The sequence below is a fragment of the Chiloscyllium plagiosum genome, unplaced genomic scaffold (genome assembly GCF_037043375.1).
Source record: "Chiloscyllium plagiosum isolate Xiang-an unplaced genomic scaffold, Cpla_swu_hap1 HiC_scaffold_39, whole genome shotgun sequence".
NCBI classification, from domain to species: domain Eukaryota; kingdom Metazoa; phylum Chordata; class Chondrichthyes; order Orectolobiformes; family Hemiscylliidae; genus Chiloscyllium; species Chiloscyllium plagiosum.
Window position 1 is genome coordinate 31173211 of NW_028270177.1, and position 15276 is coordinate 31188486.

The 15276-nt window shown below is 46.0% G+C and overlaps 1 protein-coding gene across 1 annotated transcript; it reads left to right on the plus strand.

Annotated features, from left to right (window-relative positions):
• Positions 1–959: 959 nt before the first annotated feature.
• Positions 960–3126, plus strand: LOC148138644 (zona pellucida sperm-binding protein 3-like). The gene is made up of 5 exons (XM_087981206.1): positions 960–1184; positions 2323–2438; positions 2528–2631; positions 2721–2898; positions 2982–3126. The coding sequence occupies exons 1-5, from the start codon at positions 960–962 to the stop codon at positions 3124–3126; spliced, it is 768 nt and encodes a 255-aa protein (XP_087837332.1).
• The last annotated feature ends 12150 nt before the right edge of the window (positions 3127–15276 follow it).

A 15276-nucleotide genomic window follows, 5' to 3' on the forward strand; every position in this document is an offset into this window, starting at 1 on the left:
ATTCTGTATAACTGCAACATAACTTCCCAACGTCTCTACTCAATGCCCTGACTGATGAAGGCCAGTGTGTCAAAAGCCTCCTTCACTGCCCTGTCTACCTGTGACTCCACTTTCAGAGAACCGTACACCTGAACATCAAGGTACCACTGTTCAAATACAAGCTCTTCATCAGGAATGAGCCCCCACAAGATGCCTGAAAGATAAAAGGGACATGAATGGGGCTCCACTCTGGGAATTAAAAATGAACTGAAGGCTGAGCTCTCCCTGCATTGTCCCTATCAAATACTCACCTGACAGGGACATGACAAGTTTAGATACAGAATAAAGCTTCTTCCATATTGCCTCCATCAAACACTTCCAGGGGGAGGTGTAGTATAAGGTCAATCCCTTTGTTCTACCCAAACCTCATCCTCAGACAATCTCCCCATGGGTCTCACTGTCAGTCTCCTCGGGTGAGGGGGACAGGACCCCGCAGACATCCTCCTGGATCAATGAGCTACGTTTGATGATTGTATCCATGGGGCCTTCACCATGAGACCTTGTGGAGCTGAATTCAGTCAGGTGACAGCACAGCAGCTCACAGCCACTCCTATTGGTCCAAATGAAATAGGCCCTCCTGGTAATAACTCGATGAATTTAGTCATTGGTGGAAATTGTAGAGATCGGGGTTGGTTGATTGGTTCAATGTTGCTGCTTCTGGTCACATTGGTGTCAGGTGAGAGCAGGTTGTGTGTATAAAAGTAGCTGGTTGGGGGTGTGTGGGGATGGTTGAGTTGTTTGTGATCATGGGTGATTTTGTAGTGAGGGGTTTGTTCCCTTTGTTGGTGTTAGTTGGAGCTGTTTGTTGCTCTGAAACATGGCAACAGTTTCTGAGCCAGAGGTTTCCATGGACAATAGTGAGAGCCAGCCCTGTTCCTGAGAGAGTGCCTCATGGGGGTCCTATTGGTTCTAGTTTCCGAATGTCTGAGGTTGGGATTGTGTCCCCACTGCAGACTGTGATGGTGCAGTGTGGAGAGCACAACCTGCTGGTCAGGGCCCAGCTGGATTTATTTGGAACCAGGCACCTGATTAAAGCTGCTGACCTGACCCTGGGGAGAGCAGGTTGTCGTCCAACCAGAGTGTTCCCTGAGAACCAGACTGTCCTCTTTGACTATGGGCTGCATGAGTGTGGCAGCAGATTGCAGGTAATGGGAGTTGTCTGAACTTGCTGGAAGTTTGGGCTGAGATCTTTGATATTGAGGTGGACCATTCTCCTGCTTTCTCAAATACTCAGACTAGGTTCCTATCCTGGATTGGGCCCTGCCTTAACTGTTCTCCTTCTCTTGTCTTGTGCTGCCATTTTCACTGGTTTGGAAGCTTCTGGTTATATATGTTCTGTTACAATGTATGTTCTCAGTGTGAATTGGGTATCATGTGATCTGTGGATGTTTGGATACTGTGACCTTTCTCCTGAATTGATTTAGTGACTTTCCACAGTGCATCATTGTGTTGTGTAGTTTCTCTATAGAGATGTTATAGGAATGTAAATAATATAGCAGATAGATTAGTGCGGTGCTGCAAAAGCACAGCAGGTCAGTCAGCATCCGAGGAGCAGGGACATTGACACTTTGGGCAGAAGCCCTTCATCAGGATAGCCGCATGATGTTTAGTTTGAGGGAAAGTATCTTCCATTTCATCAGGTAAATGGACTTGACCTCCTTCCTACTGGGGCGTGGGGGTGATGGGGGGGCTCTGTACTTGCGGGGTTCCACACTTGGCCTGTCAGTAAAACTGTTTTGATTTCATTCTGGTGACCTATTGTTTTCTCTACTTTTCTCAGCTCTTGGACACAGCTTTTATTGCCTCAGTTTACTGCAAACCTCCCCAGGTATTGCATCAGTCATCTCTCCTCAAACCTAGAGGTTTCCTGATTACATTAGGAATTAAATGGCCAAAAGATCCTGGCAACCTCCTTCTGTGATAACAATCACCACATCCCTGTTCCCTGAATATTTATTGCAAATACTGTCTGGGAGCACAACACCCATCCTCCTTTAAACCAACTTTTGCATCAGGAATTCAAATCTGATCTTTGGTATGATGTCAATCTTGTTAAACTGATCCTAAATGACTAATCCTTGACCTGTGACCCATTGCTCTTGAACAGTGGTCTCTCCAGCTCTGGGAATGTGGGGGTGGGGTCAGTGGTTGTTGGTATGCTCATGAGGCTGCTTCTATCACGCCCTGAAAGAATTGTCCCAATGGGATGGTGTCATTGTGAACCCTGAGTAGAACCTTCTCATTTCACATTAGCCCCTCATTCGTTAACCTGATGTCTTTCAGATGACTGGAGATTTCCTGGTCTACACCACCCACCTGACCCACATCCCAAACTATCCTGGATCTGTCATTGTGAGAACCAATGGTGCTGTTGTTCCCATTGAATGTCGTTATTTGAGGTGAGAATCTTTACTCGATTGTCAGTATGATCCCCTGCTGCTGTTGTCTGACACTGTCCTAAAATGGCTGCCCTGTCTCCTTCCCCCAGGAAGGGCAATGTGAGCAGCAATCCCATCAAGCCCACCTGGATCCCATTCAGCTCCACCAGGTCTGGAGAAGGGCATCTGTCATTCTCCCTGCGTCTAATGAATGGTATGTGATGGGTGGCTGGGGAGGGATCTCCTGGTGTCTCTCTGGGAGTTGTACCCATTGTCTCCAACCCTTGTCTTGCTGTACTTCAGGTGACTGGCTGACAGAGCGCACTTCCACTGTCTACTCCCTGGGAGACCTCATTCACATTGAGGCATCGGTTTCACTGGCCAACCATGTGCCCCTGAAGCTGTACATTGATCGCTGTGTAGCTACACTGAGCCCAGACAAGGACTCCACCCCGAGATACAGCATCATTGACTACAATGGGTAAGGAGATCTCTGCTTTCTCCAGCTGCTCCCATCTCAATGACTTCACTCCATTCACTTCATGGCCCTTTGTCCATCTGCAGTTGCCTCCTGGACAGCAAAGCTGAGGACTCCTTTTCAACCTTTGTGTTGCCGAGAGACGGGCGTGAGCCGGACAAGCTCTGGTTTGACCTGGATGCCTTCCGTTTCTATGGTGATGAGCGATCTTTGGTAAGAGGAAGCTGCTGATGTGGTTCTCCACCCTGGGGAGGGAGTCACTAAACACTGACTTGTTCTGTGTCCCTCAGATGTTCGTCACCTGAGGGTTGCTGCAGTGGATCAGGGAGATTCCAGGAACAAAGCTTGTACTTTCCAGAAGCTGCAGAATATGTAAGTTCCCTCTCCCTGTCCCTCAGGGATGTTGTTCTTGGGAGAGGTGATGCACCATGTGGTTGATGGGCTGTTTCTCTTGTTTAGCTGGACCCCATTGGAGGAGTCAGACAGTGACATTTGTGCCTGTTGCCATGTGGGGAATTGTGGGAGCACAAGGGAGATCCTGTTCCCTTTCAGAGGAAGGAGAGACATTGGCCCTGAAGCTGGTAGGACATTGATCCTCTAGATGTTGGGAATCCCCACCCCACCTCCTTCTCTGACTGGGATGCTTGATGTTGCAGAGAGTGAAGCTGGATTGAAGTGGGAGGGGGAGGCCTCACTTGGCCCCCTGATCATTCTGGATACTGAGCTGAACAACCTGGCAACTCAGCCCCTGACTGAGGGTGATGGAAGGATGCAGGAGAGGTCTCCAAGCGGTGAGTTGGCTACCTGCTAGTTTCCTTTTCTGTCCCTGTTTTCCCTCCGTAACCATTGGTTTCTCCTTGTTTTGTAGGTGTGGAGTCTGAGCTGGGTGTGATAGTGGTCCTGACTGTGACAGCTGTCTGTCTGATCTCTGCTTCATTGCTGGCCTTGTTCCTGTACAGGAGATGCAAGCAAACACCCTTCAACTGGTGATTGGAATAGTCAATAAAGCAGTGATTCATGTCCTCTGTCTGGAGTTGGTTTAGTTTCTGCATCCTTCCTTCATTTAAACTATTCCTGGGTACAATCTCTAGGTTTAGCCTCTCCAATCCGTGAACTGAGTTTCCTGAATGATTGATTGGGTTATGGCAGATATTTGCTGCTTCCAGTGAGTAGTTTAGGCAACCTTGGATGTATTTGATGATCACTAACACCATCCCTCCTAACTCTTGTATTCCCAGCTACTTTTCACCCTGGTCCAAGCCCCTCCCCTTGGATACCCCTCCCACATTCCTGATGCCAAGCTTATGCTTGAATTGCTGACTCTTCTGTTTCTCAGTACCTGAGCAGTTGTGCTCTTCCAGCACAATATTTTGACTGACCTCCACACTTGCAGTCCTCCCTCTCTTTCTGCTCTAATATAGTGTGTTCCAATAAACAGCCCCCCCTCCTCAGAGGCAAACTCTCAAAACATTGTCTCCTGCAACTCCACAGCAGGAAGGGTATCTTCTCCCCCCACCCCACCCTGGATTTTGTGACTGAGGGGGGGTGGAGAAAATAGTTGCTACGTCAAGGCCTAAGCAGCAACTGCTGAAAGGTGTTTCCTGGTTTTCCACAGGTAGCTCCCTGCCTTTGCCTCCAAGACTCTCTCCAACCAACCAGGACAAAATATAATTCTTAAAACCATAGCATTGGCACAGGCTGAAGACTCTGGAAGGAACCTACCCTCAGGACTAAAAGCAAAATACTGCACAGGCTGGTAATCTGAAACCACAGAATGCTGGGAAAACTCAGGTAGTCCGGCTGCATCAGTGGACAGACACTGCTAACCTTTCAAGAGTCACATCCATCATAAGCCATGAACTATCTTTCCACAGACTCTACTGAGATTTTTCCTACACTCTTGGGCAGCATAGTGCCACAGTGGTTAGCACTGCTCCTTCACAGCACCAGGGACCTGGGTTTGATCCTTGGGCAATTATCTACGTGGAGTTCTCCGTGTCTGGGTTTCCTCCCACAGTCCAAACATGTGCAGGTTAGATGAGCTGGCTAAGCTAAATTGACCATAGTTTTTCATGTAGAGGTTAGGTGGAGCGTCAGTAGTCATTGTCGAATAAAGGTCTGGGTGGCTTACCTTTCAGAGGGTCAGTGTGGACTTGTTGATTTGAATGGACTGTTCCCACACTGAAGGGTTTCTATATTAATTAAACTTAGCCATTAGTGTCAAATAATCCTATCGCTGAGCCATCTGTCTGAGGATTAGGCTTCTGTCCTCAGGTGGGTGCAATATCTACTCTCGGTAATAGTGACTGTGAAGCTAATCTTTTATAAAAGCCCATCTCGTTCACCATTCCCATCAGGGAAGGAAATCTACCATCTTTACTTGATGTAGTAAACAGCTGAGCAAACCAACCAAATCAAGGACAGGCAACAACTCCCAGTCGAGACAGAGAAGCCACAGCATGTTTAATAGTGAGGGATTCAGCAATGGGAATGTCATGGTGTGACAGTGAGATTTTCCCTTGTTGGAGACAGTCATTGCCTGACAGTTGTGTGTTCTGAAAGAGAATGTTGTTCAGGTCTTGCTGCACTTGAACAGGGACTGTTTCAGTATCTGTAACGTTGTCAATGGGGCTGAACATTGGGCAATCATGAGCAAACATCCCCACTTCTGACATTCTGATGGAGGGAAGGTCTTTGATGGAGCAGTTGACATGGTTGTGTCTAAGAGAGTATCTTGAGGAACTCTGGCAGAGATGTTCTAGGAATGTGGTGGTTGAACAGTGATAACCAGTACTATCTTTCTTTGTGCTGGGCATGACTCCAACCAGCAAAGAGGTTTTTCTAATCCCAATGAGTCCAATTTTCTGAGGACTCCTTGGTAAATTGTGCAATAAAATTCTGCCTTGGTCTTAAAACAGTCACCCTCACTTCCCCTCAAGTTCAGAACTTTTACTCATTTGGACCAATCTGTACTGAGATCAGGAGCTGGGTAGCCCCGGTGGAACACAGACTGAACATCAGTGAACAGGTTAGTGTGGGGGACATGTGCCTTGATAACACTGTTGACAAAACCTTCCATCACTTCACTTGTGATTGAGAGTGGATTGGTGGGGGAGGAATTGGCAAGGTTGGATTTATCTCACTTTTTGTCAACAGGACACTACTGGTTAATTATCTCCATTTCAACACAAAACATGAACTGTGTTTCCACACACTCTGCAAAGATTTCTCTTGCATTCTCGCTGGCAGCATAGCAGTGCAGTGGTTAGCATGACTGCATCATCGCACCAGGGACCTGGGTTCGATCCCAGCATTGGCCAATGATCTGTGTGGAGTTCTCCCTCCATCTGTGTGGGTTTCCTCCAACAATACAACAACTAACAGGAAAGCAGATGAACTCAGGGTGTGGTTAGGAACATGTGACTGGGATACCATAGCAGTTACAGAAACCTGCCTCAGCGATAGACTGGACTGGCAGCTTGAGGTTCCACAATACAAATGTGACAGGAAGGGAGGCAAGAGAGGAGGGGGAGTGATGTTTTTGACGAGGGATATCGTTGCAGCTGTTCTCTGGGAGGGTATTCTTGGGAATACATCCAGGGAAGTTTTTTGGGTTGAACTGAGAAATAAGAAAGGGATGATCACCTCATTGGGATTGTATTATCGACCCCCCAATAGTCAGGGAAATTGAGAAACAAACTTGTAAGGAGATCTGAGTTATCTGTAAGAATAATAGGGTAGTTATGGTAGGGGACTTTAACTTGCCAAACATAGACTGAGACTGTCATAGTGTTAAGGGTTTAGATGGAGAGGAATTTGTGAAGTGTGTACATGAAAATTTGTTGATTCATTATGCAGATGAACCTACTCGAGGTTGCAAAGCTTGACTACTCTTGGGAAATAAGGCAGGGCAGGTGCGGGAGCATTTTGGGGCCAGCGACCATAATTCTGTTAATTTTTTAATAGTGATGGAAAAGGATAGACCATATCTAAATGTTGAAGTTCTGAATTGGAGAAAGGCCAATTTTGACAGTATTAGGCAAGAACTTTCAAAAGCCGATTGGGAGCAGATGTTTGCAGGTAAAGGGATGGCTGGAAAATGGGAAGCCGTCAGAAATGAGATAGAGAATCCAGAGAAAGTATATTCCAGTCAGGGTGAAAGGGAAGGCTGGTAGGTGTAGGGAATGCTGGATGACTAAAGAAATTGAGGGTTTGGTTAAGAAAAATAAGGAAGCTTATGTCAGAAATAGACAGGATAGATCAATTACTCCTTACAGTATAAAGGTGGTAGGAATATACTTAAGAGAGAAATCAAGAGGGCAAAAAGGGGACATGAACTAGCTTTGGCAAATAGAATTAAGGAGAATCCAAATGGTTTTTACAAATATATTAAGGACAAAAGTGTAACTAGGGAGAGAACTGGGCCCCTCAAAGGCGACCTTTGTGGAGCCGCAGGAGACCGGGGAGATACTAAATGAATATTTTGCATCAGTATTTACTGCGGAAAAGGACTTGGATGATATAGAATGTAGGGAAATGGATGGTGTCATCTTGAAAAACGTCCATATTACAGAGGAAGATGTGCTGGATGTCTTGAAATGGATAAATCACCAGGACCTGATCAGGTATTCCCCAGAATTTTGAGGGAAGACAGGAAAGCGGTTGCTGGACACCTTGTAACCTCAATAGTCACAGGTGAGTTGCTGGAAGACTGAAGGTTGGCTAACGTGGTGCCACTGTTTAAGAAGGGTGGTAAGGACAAGCCAAGGAACTATAGACCAGTGAGCCTGACATTGGTGGTGGGCAAGTTGTTGGGGGAATCCTAAGGGACAGGACGTACATGTATTTGGAAAGGCAAGGACAGATTAGGGACAGTCAACATGGCTTTGTGCGTGGGAAATCATGTCTCTCAAACTTGATTGAGTTTTTTGAAGAAGTAACAAAGAGGATTGATGAGGGCAGAGCAGTAGATGGTGATAGAGATGGACTTCAGTGAGGTGTTCAACAAGATTCCCCATGGGAGACTAATTAGCAAAGTTAGATCTCATGGAATGCAGGGAGAACTCGCCATTTGGATACAGAATTGGCTCAAAGGTAGAAGACAGAGGGTGGTGGAGGGTTGTTTTTCAGACTGGAGGCCTGTGACCAGTGGAATGCCACAAGGATCGGTGGTGGGTCTTCTATTTTTTTGTCATTTATATAAATTATTTGAATGTGAGCATACGAGGTATAGTTAGTAAGTTTGCAGATGACACCAAAATTGGAGGTGTAGTGGACAGCGAAGAGGGTTACCTCAGATTACAACGGGATCTTGATCAGATGGGCCAATGGGCTGAGAAGTGGCAGATGGAATTTAATTTAGATAAATGTGAGGTGATGCATTTTGGCAAAGCAAATTTTAAAGGACTTAGACACTTCATGGTAAAGTCCTAGGGAGTGTTGCTGAACAGAGACCTTGGAGTGGAGTCATCGGTAGAATAGGATAGTGAAGAAGGCGTTTGGTATGCTTTCCTTTATTAGTCAGAGTATTGAGTACAGGAGTTGGGAGGTCATGTTGCAGCTGTACAGGACATTGGTTAGGCCACTGTTGGAATATTGCGTGCAATTCTGGTCTCCTTCCTAACGCAAAGATGTTGTGAAACTTGAAAGGGTTCAGAAAAGATTTACAAGGATGTTGCCAGGGTTGGTGAATTTGAGCTATACGGAGAGGTTGAACAGGCTGGGGCTGTTTTCCCTGGAGCGTCAAAGGCTGCGGGGCAACCTTATAGAGGTTTATAAAATCATGAGGGTCATGGATAGGGTAAATAGACAAAGTCTTTTCCCTGGTGTGGGGGAGTCCAGAACTAGAAGGCATAGGTTTAGGGTGAGATGGGAAAGATATAAAGGAGACCCTAGCGACAACGTTTCCACGCAGAGGGTAGTACATGTATGGAATGAGCTGCCAGAGGAAGTGGTGGAGGCTGGTACAATTACAATATTTAAGAGGCATTTGGATGGGTATATGAATAGGAAGGGTTTGGAGGGATGTGGGCTGGGTGCTGGCAGGTGGGACTAGATTGGGTTGGGATATCTGGTCGGCATGGACGGGTTGGACCGAAGGGTCTGTTTCCGTGCTGTACATCTCTATGATTCTATGTGCAGGTTAAGTTAACTGGCTATGCTAAATGGACCATTGTGTTCAGGGATGATTAGGTTAGGTGCATTAGTCAGGGGTAAATGTAAAGTAAAGGGATGGGTCTGGGTGGCTTACTTTTCAGAGGGTCAGTGTGGACTTGTTGGACTGAACGGCCTGTTTCCACACTGCAGGGATTCTATGTTAATTAAACTCCTGATTCCTTGACACTGATGCCTATCACTGAGCCATCTGTCTCAGGCTCAGGTTTCTGTCTACAGGTGGGTGGAACAAGTGGCATAATGGTAGTGTTACTGAAACAGGAATTCAGTGAGTCAGGTTAATCATCTGAGGCTGGGGGCTCAAATCTCATTGTCGTCACTGATGGATTTTTGTGTTCGATCTTTTTTGCAAATGTCTAATCTTAGTAATTGTGACTGTGAAACTAATCTTTTATCATTCACAATTCCCATTAGGGAAGGGAATCTACCATCTTGACCTGGTCTGGCCTAAATGTGACTCCAGACCCACAGCAATGTCACTGATTCTGAAATAGCTGTGCAAACCAACCAAATCAAGGGCAATTAGGGACAGGCAACATATCCCAGCCGAGGCAGAGAAGCCACAGGATGTTAATAGTGAGGGATTGAGCAATGGGAATGTCATGGAGACTGTTATGGTGTAATAGTGAGATTTTCCCTTGTTGGAGACAGTCATTGCCTGACAGTTGTGTGTTCTGAATGTGAATGTTGTTCAGGTCTTGCTGCATTTGAACATGGACTGTTTCAGTATCTGTGACGTTGTCAATGGGGCTGAACATTGGGCAATCATGAACAAACATCCCCACTTTTGACATTCTGATGGAGGGAAGGTCTTTGATGGAACAGTTGACATGGTTGTGTCTAAGAGAGTACCTTGAGGAACTCTGGCAGAGATGTCCTGGGAATGTGGTGATTGAACATTGATAACCAGAACCATCTTTCTTTGTGCAGGACATGACTCCAACCAGCAAAGAGGTTTTCTAATCCCAATGAGTCCGGTTTTCTGAGGACTCCTTAGTAAATTGTTCAATCAAATTCTGCCTTAGTCTTCAAGCAGTCACCCTAACTTCCCCTCTTAAGTTCAGCTCTTTTACTTATTTGGACCAAGCTGTACTGAGATCAGGAGCTGGGTCGCCCCGGTGGAACACAGACTGAACATCAGTGAACAGGTTAGTGTGGGGGACATGTGCCTTGATAACACTGTTGACAAAAGCTTACATCCCTCCACTTGTGATTGAGAGTGGATTGATAGGGGAGGAATTGGCAAGGTTGCATTTATCCCAGTTTTTGTCAACAGGACACTACTGGTTAATTATCTCCATTTCCAGGTAGATGCTGCAGTTGTAGCTGCACTGGAACAGAATGGATAGGGACACGGCACGTTCAGGATCACAGCTCTTTCACCTTATTCCCACAATGTTCGTCAGGGTGCATTGGCTTCACAGTATCCAATATCTGCAGCTGTTTCTCTGTCACATGGAGTCAATAGTACTGACTGAAGACAGGTATCGGTGATGCTGAGGACTACAATGGATTGGCCCTTTGGAGATTACTGGCTGCAGGTTGTTGCAAATGCTTCAGCCTTATCCTTTGTGCTGGGTTCCCCCATCATTGAGGGTGGGGAAATTGTGGAACCTCCTCCCCTTGGCAAATTGGTCCTTGCCTATGAAAATGTCCATCCCCACTAACCCCATTTCCCTGTACATGGCCCACAGCCTTATAATCCTTTCCTATCCATGAATTTGTCCAAATGCACTTTGAACGTTGTTTATGTACCTGCCTCAACCACCTCTGCTGGCTTCCTATTCCACATGCGGACCTCCCTCTGTGTGAAATCATTGTTCCTCAATTCCCTTTCATTCTCTCCCCTCTAACCTTAAACTGGTGCCCTCTAGTCCTTGACTCCTCAACCCTGGGAAAAAGACTGAGCACGTTCATCCCATCCATACCTTTCTTGACATTGTACACTTCCATACGATTTCAAAAGACCCTCTTGGGAGTCATCTACAGGCCCCCAAACAGTAGTCTGGATGTCGGATGTAAGTTGAATCAGGAGTTGAAATTGGCCTGTCGCAAAGATGTTACTACAGTTATGGGGGATTTCAACATGCAGGTAGACTGGGAGAATCAGGATGGTATTGGACCTCAAGAAAGAGACTTTGTGGAGTGCCTCAGAGATGGATTCATAGAGCAGCTGGTGCTGGACCCTACCAGGGAGAAGGCAATTCTGGATCTGGTATTGTGCAGCGAAACAGAATTGATCAGTGACCTCGAAGTGAAGGAGCCATTGGGAAATAGTGACCATAATACATTAAGCTTCAACCTGCAATTTGAGAGGGAGAGGGTACAGTCGGAAGTGACAGCTCCATAGTTCCCTTTATTCAGCAGAAGTACTATGAGGGAGGAGCTGGCCAAAGTTCAATTGTGCAATACCTTAGCAGGGATGACTGTGGAGGAACAATGGTGGATATTTCTGTGTATAATGCAGAAGTTGCAGGATCAGTTCATTCCTAAAAGGAAGAAAGATCCCAAGAGGAGGCATGGGCGGCCGTGGCTGACGAGGGAAGTTAAGAAACATATAAAGTTAAAAGAGAAAAAGTATAACATAGCAAAGATAAGTGGGAAAACGGAGGACTGGGAAGCTTTTAAAGAGCAACAGAGGATTACTAAAAAGGAAATACGCAGAGGAAAAATTAGGTACGAAGGTAAACTGGCCAATAATATAAAGGAGGATAGTAAAAGCTTTTTTAAGTATGTGCAGTGCAAAAAAATGGTTAGGATTAAAACTGGGCCCTTGAAGACAGAAACAGGGGAATATATTCCGGAGAACAAAGAAATGGCAGAAGATTTAAATGGGTACTTCAGATCTGTGTTCACTGGGGAAGACACAAGCAATCTCCCTGAGGTAACAGTGGCTGAAGGACCTGAACTTAAGGGAATTTATATTTGCCAGGATTTGTGTTGAAGAGACTGTTAGGTCTGAAGGTTGATAAGTCTCTGGGGCCTGATGGTCTACATAACGGGGTACTGAAGGAGGTGGCTCAGGAAATCGTAGATGCGTTGGTGATTATTTTCCAGAGTTCGATAGATTCGGGGTCCGTTCCTGAGGATTGGAGGGTGGTTAATGTTATACCACTTTTTAAGAAAGGAGGAAATTATAGACCAGTTAGCCTGGCCTCAGTGGTGGGAAAGATGCTGGAGTCTATTATAAAGCTTGAAATTACGGCACATCTGGATAGTAGTAACAGGATAGGACAGAGTCAGCATGGATTTATGAAGGGGGAATCATGCTTGACTAATCTTCTTGAATTTCTTGATGTAACTCTGAAGATGGACGAGGGAGATCCAGTAGATGTAGTGTACCAGGCCTTCCAGAAAGCTTTTGATAAAGTTGCACACAGGAGGTTAGTGAGCAAAATTAGGGTGCATGGTATTGGGGGCAAAGTACTGACTTGGACTGAAAATTGGTTGGCTGATAGGAAACAAAGGGTAGTGATAAACGGCTCCATTTCGGAATGGCAGGCATTGACCAGTGGGGTACCGCAGGGATCCGTGCTGGGACCGCAGCTTTTTACAATATATGTTAACGATATAGAAGATGATATCAGCAATAACATTAGCAAATTTGCTGATGATACAAAGCTGGGTGGCAGGGTGAAATGTGATGAGGATGTTAGGAGATTACAGTGTGAACTGGACAAGTTAGGTGAGTGGGCAGATGCATGGCAGATGCAGTTTAATGTGGATAAATGTATGGTTATCCACTTTGGTGGCAAGAACAGGAAGGCAGATTACTACCTCAATGGAATAAAGTTAGGTAAAGGGGCAGTACAGAGAGATCTGGGTGTTCTTGTACACCAGTCAATGAAGGCAAGCATGAAGGTACAGCAGGTAGTGAAGAAGACTAATAGCATGCTGGCCTTCATAACAAGAGGAATTGAGTATAGAAGCAAAGAGGTGCTTCTGCAGCTGTATACAGCCCTGGTGAGACCACACCTGGAGTACTGTGTGCAGTTCTGGTCTCCAAATTTGAGGAAAGACATTCTGGCTGTTGAGGGAGTGCAGCGTAGGTTCACGAGGTCAATTCCTGGAATGGCAGGATTACCTTATAAGGAAAGACTGAAGCGACTGGGCTTGTATACCCTTGAGTTGAGAAGACAGAGGGGATCCGATTGAGACATATAAGATTATGAAAGGATTGGACACTCTGGCAGCAGGAAACATGTTTCCGCTGATGGCTGAGTGCCGAACCAGAGGACACAGCTTAAAAATACGGGGTAGACCATTTAGGACAGAGATGAGGAGAAACGTCTTTACCCAGAGAGTGGTGGCTGTGTGGAATGCTCTGCCCCAGATGGCAGTGGAGGCCCAGTCTCTGGATTCATTTAAGAAAGAGTTGGATAGAGCTCACAAAGATAGTGGAATCAAGGGTTATGGAGATAAGGCAGGAAGACGATACAGATTAGAAATGATCAGCCATGATTATATTGAATGGTGGTGCAGGCTCAAAGGGCTGAATGGCCTCCTGCTGCACCTATTGCCTGTTGTCCCACCCCCAGCTCCTTTGCTCTAAAGAAAAAAGTCCGAGCTTGTGCAACCTCTCCCTCCAACTCAGACCCTGAGTCCTGGCAACTTCCTTGTAAATTCCTTCTGCACTCTATCCTGTTTAATAACATCTTTCCTATAGCAAGGTGACCAAAACTGAACACAATACTCCAAGTGCAGGCTTCGTCACCATTCTGTATAACTGCACCATAACTTCCCAACGTCTCTACTCAATGCCCTGACTGATGAAGGCCAGTGTGTCAAAAGCCTCCTTCACTGCCCTGTCTACCTGTGACTCCACTTTCAGACAACCATACACCTGAACTCCAAGGTCCCTCTGTTCTACTACACTCCTTGTGGCCCAAACATTCATCATGAAACTCCTACCTTGATGTGACTTCCCAATATGTAACACCTCATACTGATCTACATTGAACTCCATTTGCAATTTCTCAGTGCACGTGCTCAGTTGGGAGAAAGTGAGGACTGCAGATGCTGGAGATCAGAGTTGGAAAGTGTGTTGCTGGAAAAGCACAGCCACTCAGGCAGCACCTGAGGAACAAGAGAGACGACGCTTCAAGCACAAGCTCTTCTTCAGGAATGAGGGGATTCCCTCAAGATGCCTCACAGATAAATGGGATGCGGTGGGGCTGGGAGGAGGGGAATTGAGGAAACTGGTGAAATCGACATGGCCCAATCACATTGGATCATGGTAACCTCCTTCACTGTCCACTACACCACCAATCTTGGTGTCATCTGCAAACTTACTAACGATACCTCCTATGTTCACATTCAAATCATTTATACAAATGATGAGAAGTATGGACCCAGCACCGATCCTTATGGCACACCATTGGTCACAGACCTCCACTCTGAAAAGCAATCCTCCACCACTACCCTATGTCTTCTACTTTCCAGCCAGTTCTGTATCCAAATCTCTGTATTCTATGAGATCTAACCTTGCTGACCAGTCACCCATGAGGAACCTTGTTGCATGCCTTACTGAAGTTCATATCAATCACGTCCACTACTCTGCCCTCATCAATCCTCTTTGTTACTTCTTCAAAAAACTCAATCAAGTACATGAGACATGATTTCCCATGCACAAAGCCATGCTAACTATCCATAATCAGTCTTTGGCTTACCAAATACATGTGAATCCTGTCCCTCAGGATTCCCTCCAACAACTTGCCCACCACTGATGTCAGGCTCACCGGTCTATATTCCCTGGCTTTTCCTTAGCACCTTTCTTAAATCATGACAATGTGTTAGCCAACCTCCAATCTTCCAGCACCTCACCTGCAACTATCAATGATAGAAATATCTCAGTAAGGGGCCCAGCAATCATTTCCCTAGCTTCTCCGAGATCGAGAGTACACCTTTTATCCACCTTTATCTAGAAACATACAATCCCTACAGAATGGAAACAGGCCATTTGGCCCAACAAGTCCACACTGACCTTCCGAACGATAACCCACACAGACTCATTCCCCTCCCCTACTCCCCTATTACTCAACATGTCCCCTCACTAACACATCTAACTTACACATCCCTGAGGAAAGTTTGCATAGCCAATCCACCGAACCTGTACATCTTTAGACAGTGGCAGGAAACCAGAGCACCCAGAGTAATCCCACACAGACACAAGGAGAGTGTGCAAACCCCACACAGAGAGGTGCCCGA